We start from the raw sequence: 11,522 nt of genomic DNA on the forward strand, positions 1-11,522 counted from the left end.
ATATGATACAAGATGCGTAAATATCACAGCAATACAGTGAAAAGAAGAGGGGAAGGGAGGGAAAGAGACGAAGATGTAAATTGCACAACACTTTTGTATATATCTCACTAATTTTATCCTTCCAAGTACACTTACAAATATGTATGCTATTCTCTTTTATATACAGTCTCTCTACAGACTTGCTCAATCACCCTGCTGCTACTTTATTTTGATAATGATTGTTGAACAAATACACACACGCRCACACACACACACACACAYAYATATATATATATATGATAACTACATACAACTAAAAAGAATTGTGTGTATTCTGAGCGGACAAAACTTGTTACCCAGCAGCCTCTGTACTCTCAACACCATCAGTTAATTAACATTCTCGTACTTGCTCATTTTCAGCTAAGCTAGGCCAACTACACCCTGTGGACCATCCTAACACACCAACGACCAGATCCACCCTTGAACAGCCACTAACCTGCATGCATGCCAAAACAAACTTAACCTCTATCATAAACAAATTTCAGTTAATTAAGCAGACATGAGAGATTATCACATACCAGACTGTCCAAGCTTGCTTCAACATGAAAAAGAATGACAGCCATTCCTCTTCCTCTGTCAACCTCTGCCTGTTCACATGCAATCCACAACCAAATATTCACTCCTAATAAAAAATAGCAGCAACTAGGGAAATAAAATGATAACCATGCTAGAATCACAAAGGTCTAAGTCAGTTACTCACAGCACATGAGCATATTGCAATGCCTGCATCTGCCAATGCTATTGTAATATCAGCCATCATGCCTGCAGATCAGTTGGACATAAAACAATATTACACCCAAAGTAAGAATCTGTAGATGCCCAACATAAGAATTGGCATCCCCAAAGTTTTCGAGGTTGAAACAACATACCTGTTTCTTAAATATATTCCTACTTAAAAATCTAATGGATGAGTTCAACAGTAGCCATCATGCCATAAACTTACATACTGCACAATGAATGATGGTGGTATTGCTAGTTTTCGGGAAGAAAAGTTTACCTTTTCTGTCTATACAGGCAATGCATAACCACTGGATGGAGTGTCCTTCAAGGTTGCTCCAGGATGCAACCTTGCCAGCAAGCCAGCTTTCTAGACTGGGTAATACTTCCTTATACATTGGAACTTTGGCAAGCATCATCTTAGCAAAGCCATTTCCCTGTGATGTTGTCTCTCCTTTGGTATTTAAACTCACATGCTGCACATGCTTGTTGTGCTTGCCATTCAMCTTGGGAACTTTAAAATTACCGTTCTTGAACTGGAAAAAATCTTCATCAACCATCTTTAAAGATGACATTTCCATTACATTCATGAGAATTTTCTCCCATGTATGTTGGGTCCCTTTAGAGTAATCTAATATGTCTTCAACTTCGCTATCATCTTCAGTATCAGCAATGAATTCATTTACTGAATCAGCTGTTATTTCAGATGCAGATAGTGCAGCTTGCTCCCTCAAAAACTGAAGATAACAGCAAGCAAATTAACATGGGCAAAGGGATTGTAACCATACAATAATCACAACTAAGAGTAACTTACTTTCATAATCTTATGCCTGGCACTACGTGTTTTAGCATGTTGTAGCCATTGCTTGTGCCTCTGAAAAGCAGATTTGCTTGATAGTCCCTGGTAGTGAAGAAAGTTGGTGAGGCAGCAGAAAACTACTGATAACAAGCAACACCAATGAGGCTTATTTTTGCAGAACAACTAAACAAGGCATGTAATCTGATTTCAACTTCCATAATAGTAGAAAGAAAAATCACTTTTCATTTGCTTAACATTGCTTCTCATCAAGTTATTTAATGTGTTGACAGGTCCAACATACACCATATCTAGTGTAATGGCAATGAAGAGTAACATTTATACTCTTAGGAATCATATCACATGAAATGAAATTTAGGGAACAAAAGGCGGCATGAAAGAAAAGGCCATGTTACTTTATCTAAAATAAAGGGCATTTCAGATCAACTAACATTGTAGGTAACTATCTCCACAACTTCAGCATTTGCAAGCACATGCAAAGGAGGAACAAGATTTCCATTAACCTGCAAATGAGAGAGATCAAGCCATTAGACTTCAGATCCTTCAAGAGAAAGTATTCATCACTCACAAAGCCGTTAGACTTGCCTTTGCAGCCACCATCTTGTTTCCAATTTCAGTGTGTATCATATAAGCATAGTCAATGACGGTTGCTCCCTTGGGCAAATTTTTKATCTGTCAGTTGTATTAAAAGCATAAATAAAATAAAATACAAAAAAATTAGAGCTTAGAAAGTGCAAAACTGTCATGCATCAATGGTCTTCTTTTTTACCTCTCCTCTTGGCGTAAATACAAAAACCCGACTCCCTAGAAGGTCCTTGGTGACTGTATCTACAAACTCTCTAGAACTCATGTTTCCAACAAACTCCTGTTGCCATTCTCTAATTGCATTGAGCCAACCAATCTGAAGGAAACAAAAGACTTTTACGATATGTTTAGCAACAGGGTCAGGAAGATAGAGAAGCTTATTAAAGTTCAGTTAAAAATTGAGGTATATACTATCATGAAAGGAAGAGTAACTGATACCCTACCCTGAGTGCCACATTTGCATTGTTAAGACTGGCTGTTTTTCGTCTCAAGTTTCTGTCATCATTAGACATATATCTGACCAAGTCATTCACAAAAACTTTCCCACTATAATGAGCAGCAATGCCTCTATCTGCTATCAAGTTCATCTCTTCCGTTCTAATCTGCCAATCATAAAATGATGTTTTGCATGTAGAAGTTTTAATATCAAATACTTGAGAAACAGATAAATATATCAACTGTAGTGAAAAGAGTTGTGATGTTTAACAAAGAAATAAATTCAAGAYACAGGAAAACATAGTTTATCGAGGAACCTACCTGAACTTCCAGACGAAATGTACTCTCATAAAGAAATGGAATTACAGTAGTATGAAGACTCTGATAGCCATTAGGTTTTGGGGTTGCYATGTAGTCTTTCATCTGTGGAAAAAGTTATACAAGGCTGTAATTCACAACACCAATAAAGAGCTGAATATCAATTAAAACAATGACATGATGACCAAGATACACACAGCTCGAGGTATGGGGGTCCAGATCCCATGTACCAGCCCAAGAACGTGGTAGCAAATCTGCATGAAGAAAAAAAAAGTATTTGACGCAAAGCCATGCAACTGCTCAACACGAAGTGTTGTCTCGATTTGTTATAATAGACAATCATTATTTGGCAACCTTAAGCTACCTGCTGAGCATTACACAAGGGTCCAACACCAACACAAGGTTTGGGTTTAACAATAATGCGAAGCTGAAATCCGAAGCATAAAAGCATGTCAAAATACATTTAGAAGTAATTATATGTTCTAGATGCAGCATTAAGAGACCTTGTTTAACTACCTGTGCAATTTGGTTAACTTCATTAATTGAAMCGCTGGATTTGAGCACAGACTTATAGATGCTGCAAATATAGGAACTCAAAATCAATATGCTGCTAGGGAAGGTATCAGAAAAAAATTGAATGYGAAGAAATATCTTCCTAAACCGAAAAATGCACATTATGGTAACATATTCATATTCAACAGTCAACATACAGAAATAAGCATAGACAAAGAGAACAAAGGGGTAAGCAAACAAGGATRCATCACTTTACCTGTAAGGTTCCTTACATACTGACTGGACCTCAGTTTTCAGAGTCATAAGGTTTAAGAACTGATCATCTTCAATCTTCTTGATCAATAGTTTATTTGCCTAACAAAGGAAGAAGAGTCATATAAGCCAAAAGAGTAAATTGACGAAACAAATGATGGAATAAATGATAAAACTTTATTAAGTAGCAGCTTCTTCTAAAGCTAATTATCTGTGTWATAACTAATAAGCAATAAAGTGTTTGAATTTATAGCAAGCCATACCCAAATACTGAATCCTTCCAATCTAGAGAGCAATACAGTACCTCTTCAATTTCTTTCTCGTGGTTTTTATAGAGCTCTGCTACCCGCCTCTTGATTTTACCATAATCTTGAGGATTTGTGTACATGAAGGACAAATTCTCTAGCTCAGACTGCATAGAAAAAATTGTTCAGTACAGAAGGTGTGCATATATATATATATATATATATATATATATGTAAGGATTGCTTGTACAGGAAGCATGAAAGAACAAAGGGAAAAGTGCATCGCCAAAAAAGTAACAGCAAGCCATCTACAGAAAAATTATTTGGGAGTCCCAGGGTATCAGCACTGAAGCCCYATGCTCCGATTAAAAAATTCATAAAGACAACCAAATAGTAGACATAAGATATACTAGGGCTTAATAGAAATGTAGCACGCTTGTGTTTAGTTACAAGTTGGTGATGTTGATCAAGTACTAGTTGTATCACATTCTACTTCATGAACCATATGTACCACAGACCCAATCACAAACCATACTTAAAGTGGAATTAAGTAACAAGGACCTGGATCTAATTCCACGCAGAACATTGGTTAATATGCAGCAAAAATCAAGTGACCTTATTTTGAGTTCAGAACTATTCAAATACATAAGGAAAATTAGACTGAAGCACTATAAAAGTGGTAACATACTTTAATTTGGTATATCCCCAGTAGCTTTGCTAGAGGAGCAAAAACCTGTAAGGTCTCCATAGCAATGCTGCACTGTACGCATCAAAAACTTTGAGAACAATAGGAACTTGAATAATGAAAATGGAAATTGATTAAGTTCCACTCCACCTGCTTGTGTAAAGGCATATGTGAAAGAGTGCGCATGTTGTGTAATCTGTCTGCTAATTTGACAATAATCACCCGCACCTGAAAAAGAGAATGTTCAGTAGCTGTTAGCATGAATAACAAGAAGACAGAAGTATCACTTAATAGATTACCTCCTCTGTCATAGCCAGAAACATTTGTCGAAGATCATCTGCTTTCACATCTTGTACCGAAACAATTTCATTCTTACACTTCAGCTTTCCAAGTTTGGACACCTGAATTATAGACTAAKTTCAGGTATGACAAGTGCACTATGTAGCGGAAAAGAGTTCACATATAAACTTCAGCAACACTATATGCAACATAGAGCAGTGAGCACCTTTGTTTCTCCTTCAACAATGTGACGGACAGTGACACCAAATTCTTTCTCTATTCTTTCAAAGGTAACAACATTTGTATCTTCGACTGTGTCATGTAATAAACCAGCAGCTATTGACTCCCAGTCTAATTCCTTAACAAAGGGTTATTGGTCAGCTAATTAATCAAAATTAAGCCTCTATCTCAAAGTATTTCAAGTACTAGAAGTCAACAAAACTAAAAGAACCCAACAAATAATGATGGATTTACAGATCTAGCCAATTATTTTAAGCAGACTGATAATATTGTGCAACTCACTAGTTCTCCAAGAATTYGTGCAACTTCAACAGGGTGAACGATAAAGGGTTCTCCACTGCGTCGTTTTTGCCCATCATGTGCCTCAAAGGCCAGCTACAGGAACACATAACGGGAAACCATTATCAAAAGGTATTAATATTAAAAGCACTTCAGATTCACAAGCTCTAGCTGATTAGCACATGAATGAACCCCCAAAGAAACATGACATAAGTTATCAACAAGCATTTCTGACATTCACTTCATAGATCGAGAGAAAAGAGAAGAGGTATAGAAAAGATCTGAAATGCAGCAAGAAGGATAATGACAGTAATATTTGCAGATAAAAACTATAAAGAACTTACTTTTARAGCATTATGCACTAACTCTAACTCATCAGACGTAAGGTATGCGATAGCAGGTTTAAGTACCTGAAGTAATGAAAGAAGCCATCAGTACCCCATTTACACAGTTCAAACAAAAAACATAATGCACCAACTTTAACTGCTTCCATAACATAAAACACATCTTTATTTTTACATAAAGCTTGTGTGCTACAAGCTAAAGGAGCGATTAGCATTTCAAACAAGTAATAAAAGAAACCATCAGTACTCCCATGTAACCAGTTCAAACGAAAAACATAATCCTATTCACGTTACACTGCTTCCATAAACATAAATATACATCTTTCTTTTCACATATCGCTTGTGTGACACAAAGCTAAAGGCACAATTAGAATTTCAAACCGTTAGTACTCGCCATTTCTTTTCTAAACAACCAACAAACTTGTGAATCATGAAAAAGAAAGAAAAAAAAAAGTAACCCTACAATTGGTAGATAACAGCAATCACAAAACTCCAATTGCCAACTGTAGTATTAGTTTCACTACTCTTCGGGTAACTCTAGTATTCCCTTCACTATGTGWACCAACGTGGCTGCTTCTTTTTCGCATTTTTGCAAGCAAATTGGCGAGTTCGAAAGAATTGCCTAAGTAGAATGGTTCAAAATGCTAGGTCCAAATGAACAAAATTATCGATGAAGGCGTAAGAAGGGGGTCCCATGTAATCTTGGAGGTAAAGTAAAGCAAAAGAACCAGGTTCATTTTGAAACTCAAAAGTTTTCAGGATACTTTGATCTTAACATCTTTACTAATCATAGGCAAGTTTTACCCAGACAAAGTAATCGTAGGCAAGTTGAGACGGTATGTTACACCCATGCTAAAATGCAATTAATCTCAATGATCTTGAATTTTAAGCAGTATTTGTCCTTYGTGGATTGATTTGTCTGTTATGTAATGCACTAGGTTCAGCAAGTAGTATGTCTCATATAGTGAAATACTAGTCACGAACATGTCTCAATGCTTTGTGCAAATAGAATGGCAAGTAAACCAAGAGGCGTGGATGTAATCTATATGTGTGAGGTCCTGGGTTCAAGCCCACACATCTCCCCTCTGCCAATGGGATGCATGTGTGATATACCTCCCCCATGATGACAGTGGGACCGGTGAGGCGGGGGCGCTCCAGAGGGTGGTGAATACCCCTTATATTAATATATTAACTTGAAGTCCTTTGAAATAATAGATGCATAGAAATTCAAAGGTTAACTGGTTAATACACAACAATACGTTGGCATACAGTTTACTCCACTCATTCAACTCTTTTCATGACCTCTGCTCGTCACAGTACAAGTTTCCTATGTTAACTCGTGCAGTTAAGTTCTCATAATACATGTCTCCTATTAAACTCTATTCACGGTGTCGCCTCGTTTTCTCCTCAACCAAAGGCATCCCCAACCTTCTATATATAATCAGTTCTAATCCTACCCCTCGATGTGTGGCTATATATACAACACCAAATTCACATTTCTGTTACAGAAACTGTTGATGTAAGAAAACCAAATTTCTAAATTGTTATTTCCTCCGATTTCGGCTATTCAAGATAAGTTTCAATTGTATTGTGAACAATTACATTGCCCTTCAAACTCCTACGTATTACTACTACAGGAAACATCATAAGACGTGTGAAGGGCAAAMACTTCCATTTCCCCAAGTAACATGGAAAATGGGTATGTAGCAATTACTTTGGGACTTCTCTTAAGGTAATTGTGCAACAACCATTTCGGGAAAAGAAGTCTGTTTTTTCCTAAAAATGAAAAGAACTATCTCTATAAAACACAGGAAAAAATTGAAAACACAAAGAGCTACTTCTCTTGGGCAATACAAAATAATTTTTAACTTACATACTGTTCAAGTACTCCTATATGCTTTCTCTTAACAGAACCTCCAGCATGGCAACAATGTTACATACCTCCCATAAACGTTCAGGAGAAAGCTCATCATATCCTGGAGGAAAAGATGAAGAACAACCCACTACCCATTTTCTACAGCCAATATGAAGCAAACTTGACCTTAAGAGTTTTCTTGGAGGAAAGAAGTCTGAAGCTTCAGAYGATAACCAGGATCTCTTACCAGCAACTTCACATCTCTGTCATAAAGATCAAGTAGAGCGACAGCCATCAGTAMCAAAAGCCCTAGGCCATTGTTCTTCTTGCCCTTATAAAAGTATACAAGATTGAAAATCAGCTATTTGTAAGTGTTATACACGTGCGACTAATTGCTCTTGAGAAAGATGGTCAATGCCCTACTACTAGTAGAAAGATTTAACAACTGAGACAAGCATTAGCTCATAACTCATTTCAGCACTTATTTCATGATCAAACAAGTACAAAGTCCAACTAATTCCAGATTATGTAYTTTATGGGTCATGAAACATAATTTCATGTAAGATAAAAATATTTCACGACTCCAACATACAAATGGCAAGCATTCCCACCAATGCAGCAAAACTTCACATCTATAAGCTAGCATCGTCTGCCAACAATTATGACGATATTAAGTATTAGAAATTTCAATGTAGATCATATCCTCAATTTATAAATTCAGTTAGTTCCAGGACTGCACCTCTTTAATCAAACATCAATCATAGTTTACACTTTTTTTCCCTAGTTAACAGATTGGTATGAAGAAAATATGCATGACTATATGTAGAGAACAATACATGAAAWCCGAACATATTAATTTAACGAGACTGATGGCAGCCCTCCACCWAAGCTAGAGAAGTACTTACAGCCGTCAACTAATTTAATGGAATGAACCATCAACACAGGGAGTTGTTTGTTAAGCACTCAAAGGGGCTGAATGGAATCCTACATCTGAATCCATGACATGAGGGGTTTGTTTGTGAAAGAAAAAGCCTCTTAAACCATTGGAGATCAAATGGAATGTGTGTTCATGGGGGTGTTCATATAGGTCTTTGAATCGATGGTGTGTCCAGGATCTCACCCATGGTDTTGAAGTAACAGAGTTTGCTTTTAACAAGAAAAATGTAGCAATTCATCAAAATATTGTATTTGGAGTTGTAGTAGTTTTTGGTTTTATAAATATTTATGCATGTGACTGGGTTATTTGATGTACAAAGTTTCCGTGATTTATCAAATCCTTGTGATTTTCAAACCACTGATTTGGTGTATGCTGTGGATGAGGTTTCTTATACATCTGTGTGTGCGTATCTTCTTTCCCCCGGGGGAAGGGTTCGGGTGAAGTGGAACTTTCTTACTTGGTGTAGCTTGTTACATGGGTCGTGAGTGGGAATCTTTTGGGGGAATGAATGTACATTTGTAGTTCTCAGATTTCAGCATTTGAATGGCGTCAAAAAASTTATCAAATAGTCTTCTTTCATTTGACACCAATTCCAAACTGTGTCTCTATATCATTCAGCCTTCTTAATCATCTAGCATTTATTCATTTAGTTTTATCAAAGAGGAACCTAGAGTCCTTCATGTCAATGTAATATGTTCTATTAGTAKCAAATGGCTAGTATGTCTACCTACTTGATAGAATGGGGACCATCCTAATTGCAAAGTGCATCACATAATTGATGGGCCATGTGGCCCACAAAATTTTGATTCGGATAAATGAATAGCACTAACATTTACATTGAAGACATCCTGATTACATGGTAAGGATACCGCTGTAGGGGTTTCCATTCTATTTGCTTTCCAAGATTTGACAGTGAATTGCTTGGCAGCTAATCTTGGATACTAGACAGGGTGGTCTAGCTAGGAAAAGGTCAAGAATTGCAAACAAAAGATACAAAATTCCACCTGTTTGAATCAACACTAGATTTTACGGTTTATATAATGCAAAGAGAATAAAAATAAAAATAAAAAAGTTAACATATATAGTAAAGTAGAGGGCAAGTGAATGTTACACGGACATGATGATCACGGGTATAATTCTTATTTCTGTCATTTTGTCCATGCAGCAAAGCTGATGAATGTGCAGTGCTGGCCAGAAAGCCGGTAAATGCCCTGGGAGCCTTCCAGGCACAGGAAAGTGCATTACAATCATATCTTGCACTTGCACCCCCTTTAGGAAACTTGGATATATTCACACATTCGAGTGGCACTGCGAAAAGAGAAATTCTGAAAATGAAATTGACCAAACCCTAGTAATAAGCCCAAGAAAGAGAAGCAATAGATGAGCACCTGACAGTGAAGGGGCAGAAGCCATATCTATTGAGAAGCATTGGAAGCCGACAGAAATCTCATTGAATCAAACTAAGCATGAGAAGCAGGCATGAATCAAGAARGAAATCGGAAATGACTAAAATTCAATCGGATGTAGTAGATAAGGTGTAAATGAGAAAGAGTCCGAATAGGAAACCAAAAGGTTGGCATTCAGCGTCTAATCGATGAATATACACAGAGACGCTTATTGTTAGATGATATAGTGATAGTAGGGTGAAAGCAGGGTTTAAAGAGGATGGATTGGAATGAAGATGAGGAAGAGAAGAGGATGGATTGAAGAATAAGATAGAGGTTGGCGAAAGCCACACAAAAAATATGCGAATATTTCTTAATTTTTCAGAGAAAAAGGCACTTGTCTTTTGGTAGTGATATTGTAGGTGAAATATTCGTGGGGTTTGGTTCGATAACCAGTACGAGGCTTGACGTCATGCTCACGGATATTCCCAGATTTGCTGCCATTTCCGCCAAGTCTTGAATCTTGATTATTGGGACCGATTTACAACGAGGACTCGTCAAATCATCGATTGTAAYGTCGTCTTCTTTATATTTAGTGCATGAGTTGGAGGCATATATATGGTCCATGTCATGTAGATGAAGTAACCAGGTCTAGAGCTCGGATCGGATCAACCCAATTAGTTATATAACTTACATACATGGTTACATATAGATATAGTTGGAGAAGCCTCTACCCCACATTCACATTTACATTTGATAGTCTCACACCATCTCTCCTCTAAATCATGATCTTCATTAGATTATGAAAAAAAATATGTTAGTTTGAGTCTATCGAGAATCCCGGCCCCGATTTAAGTAACGTCCCCTGGTTCATGCATTGTTTGAGTCTATCGAAAATTCTCGGACCCGTTTTAATGGGGAATCCCTATCCCTGTTTAGATCGGATGAGCCGGATCGGATCGGATCGAATCGAGGTACATCACCATCCTTAATCTTCACTGAGAATACCCCATACTCACATTTGATAGTCTCATAGCATCTCTCCTCTAAAATGAGACTCTATAATAACAATGAAATGACAACATTGTCATTTGCTTTTAGTTTAGCGTCATANNCAACTTTTACTTGCATGATTATTTTATTAAATATAAGTATATATTATTTGACGATTGATCCTTCTTGCATCTTATAAAAGAAAAATATCTTAAACGAAATATCCTTCATGCAAAGAGAACCGAGTTTCCATCACATACAATCTTTAGTTTATTGTCGGTAACTTCAAGTATCACATTATSTTATGTCCCGTTGTCGGTTGATTTTAGTTGGCCCATCGTTTTATTTCCTTCAAAAAAATTGTTGTTCAGAGAAGTTGTGTATGTCTTTCATTGCGAATAGTTRTAGAATATTTATGTTGTGATTCAACAAAAATTGATGTGGTTGATCTTAGAAAAAGTAAGATGTGTCATATTTCTATTTTAAAAACTTACTTTTGAAAATTCATTTGATGTCTAGATCAAAAACATATCAAATAAAAAAAACCCTACACTAATTTTTTACAAGATTATAATACATTTTATTTGTTAATAATTTTGATTTT

The 11,522-nt window shown here is 36.6% G+C and overlaps 1 protein-coding gene across 2 annotated transcripts; it reads right to left on the reverse strand.

Moving 5' to 3' along the window:
- Positions 1–83: 83 nt before the first annotated feature.
- Positions 84–10,205, reverse strand: LOC112512600 (putative GTP diphosphokinase RSH1, chloroplastic). Of its 2 annotated transcripts, none has more exons than XM_025118650.1 (24): positions 9,929–10,205; positions 9,652–9,848; positions 7,690–7,866; positions 5,749–5,814; positions 5,408–5,500; positions 5,112–5,243; positions 4,906–5,007; positions 4,757–4,834; positions 4,610–4,681; positions 3,981–4,088; positions 3,681–3,778; positions 3,428–3,488; positions 3,276–3,338; positions 3,109–3,165; positions 2,915–3,016; positions 2,602–2,760; positions 2,343–2,474; positions 2,159–2,245; positions 2,005–2,076; positions 1,571–1,657; positions 1,037–1,493; positions 740–801; positions 558–626; positions 84–475 (listed from the first exon to the last, which is right to left on the reverse strand). In XM_025118650.1, exons 1-24 carry the CDS (start codon positions 9,951–9,953, stop codon positions 371–373), a joined length of 2,661 nt encoding a protein of 886 aa, XP_024974418.1. In that variant the 5' UTR covers positions 9,954–10,205; the 3' UTR covers positions 84–370. The 2 variants fall into 2 exon arrangements, with proteins under 2 accessions (XP_024974418.1, XP_024974419.1); XM_025118651.1 differs by having other exon boundaries at positions 371–475; positions 9,658–9,848.
- Between the last annotated feature and the right edge of the window lie 1,317 nt (positions 10,206–11,522).

The sequence above is a fragment of the Cynara cardunculus genome (genome assembly GCF_001531365.2).
Source record: "Cynara cardunculus var. scolymus isolate 2C chromosome LG 5, CcrdV1, whole genome shotgun sequence".
Classification (NCBI taxonomy): Eukaryota; Viridiplantae; Streptophyta; class Magnoliopsida; order Asterales; family Asteraceae; genus Cynara; species Cynara cardunculus.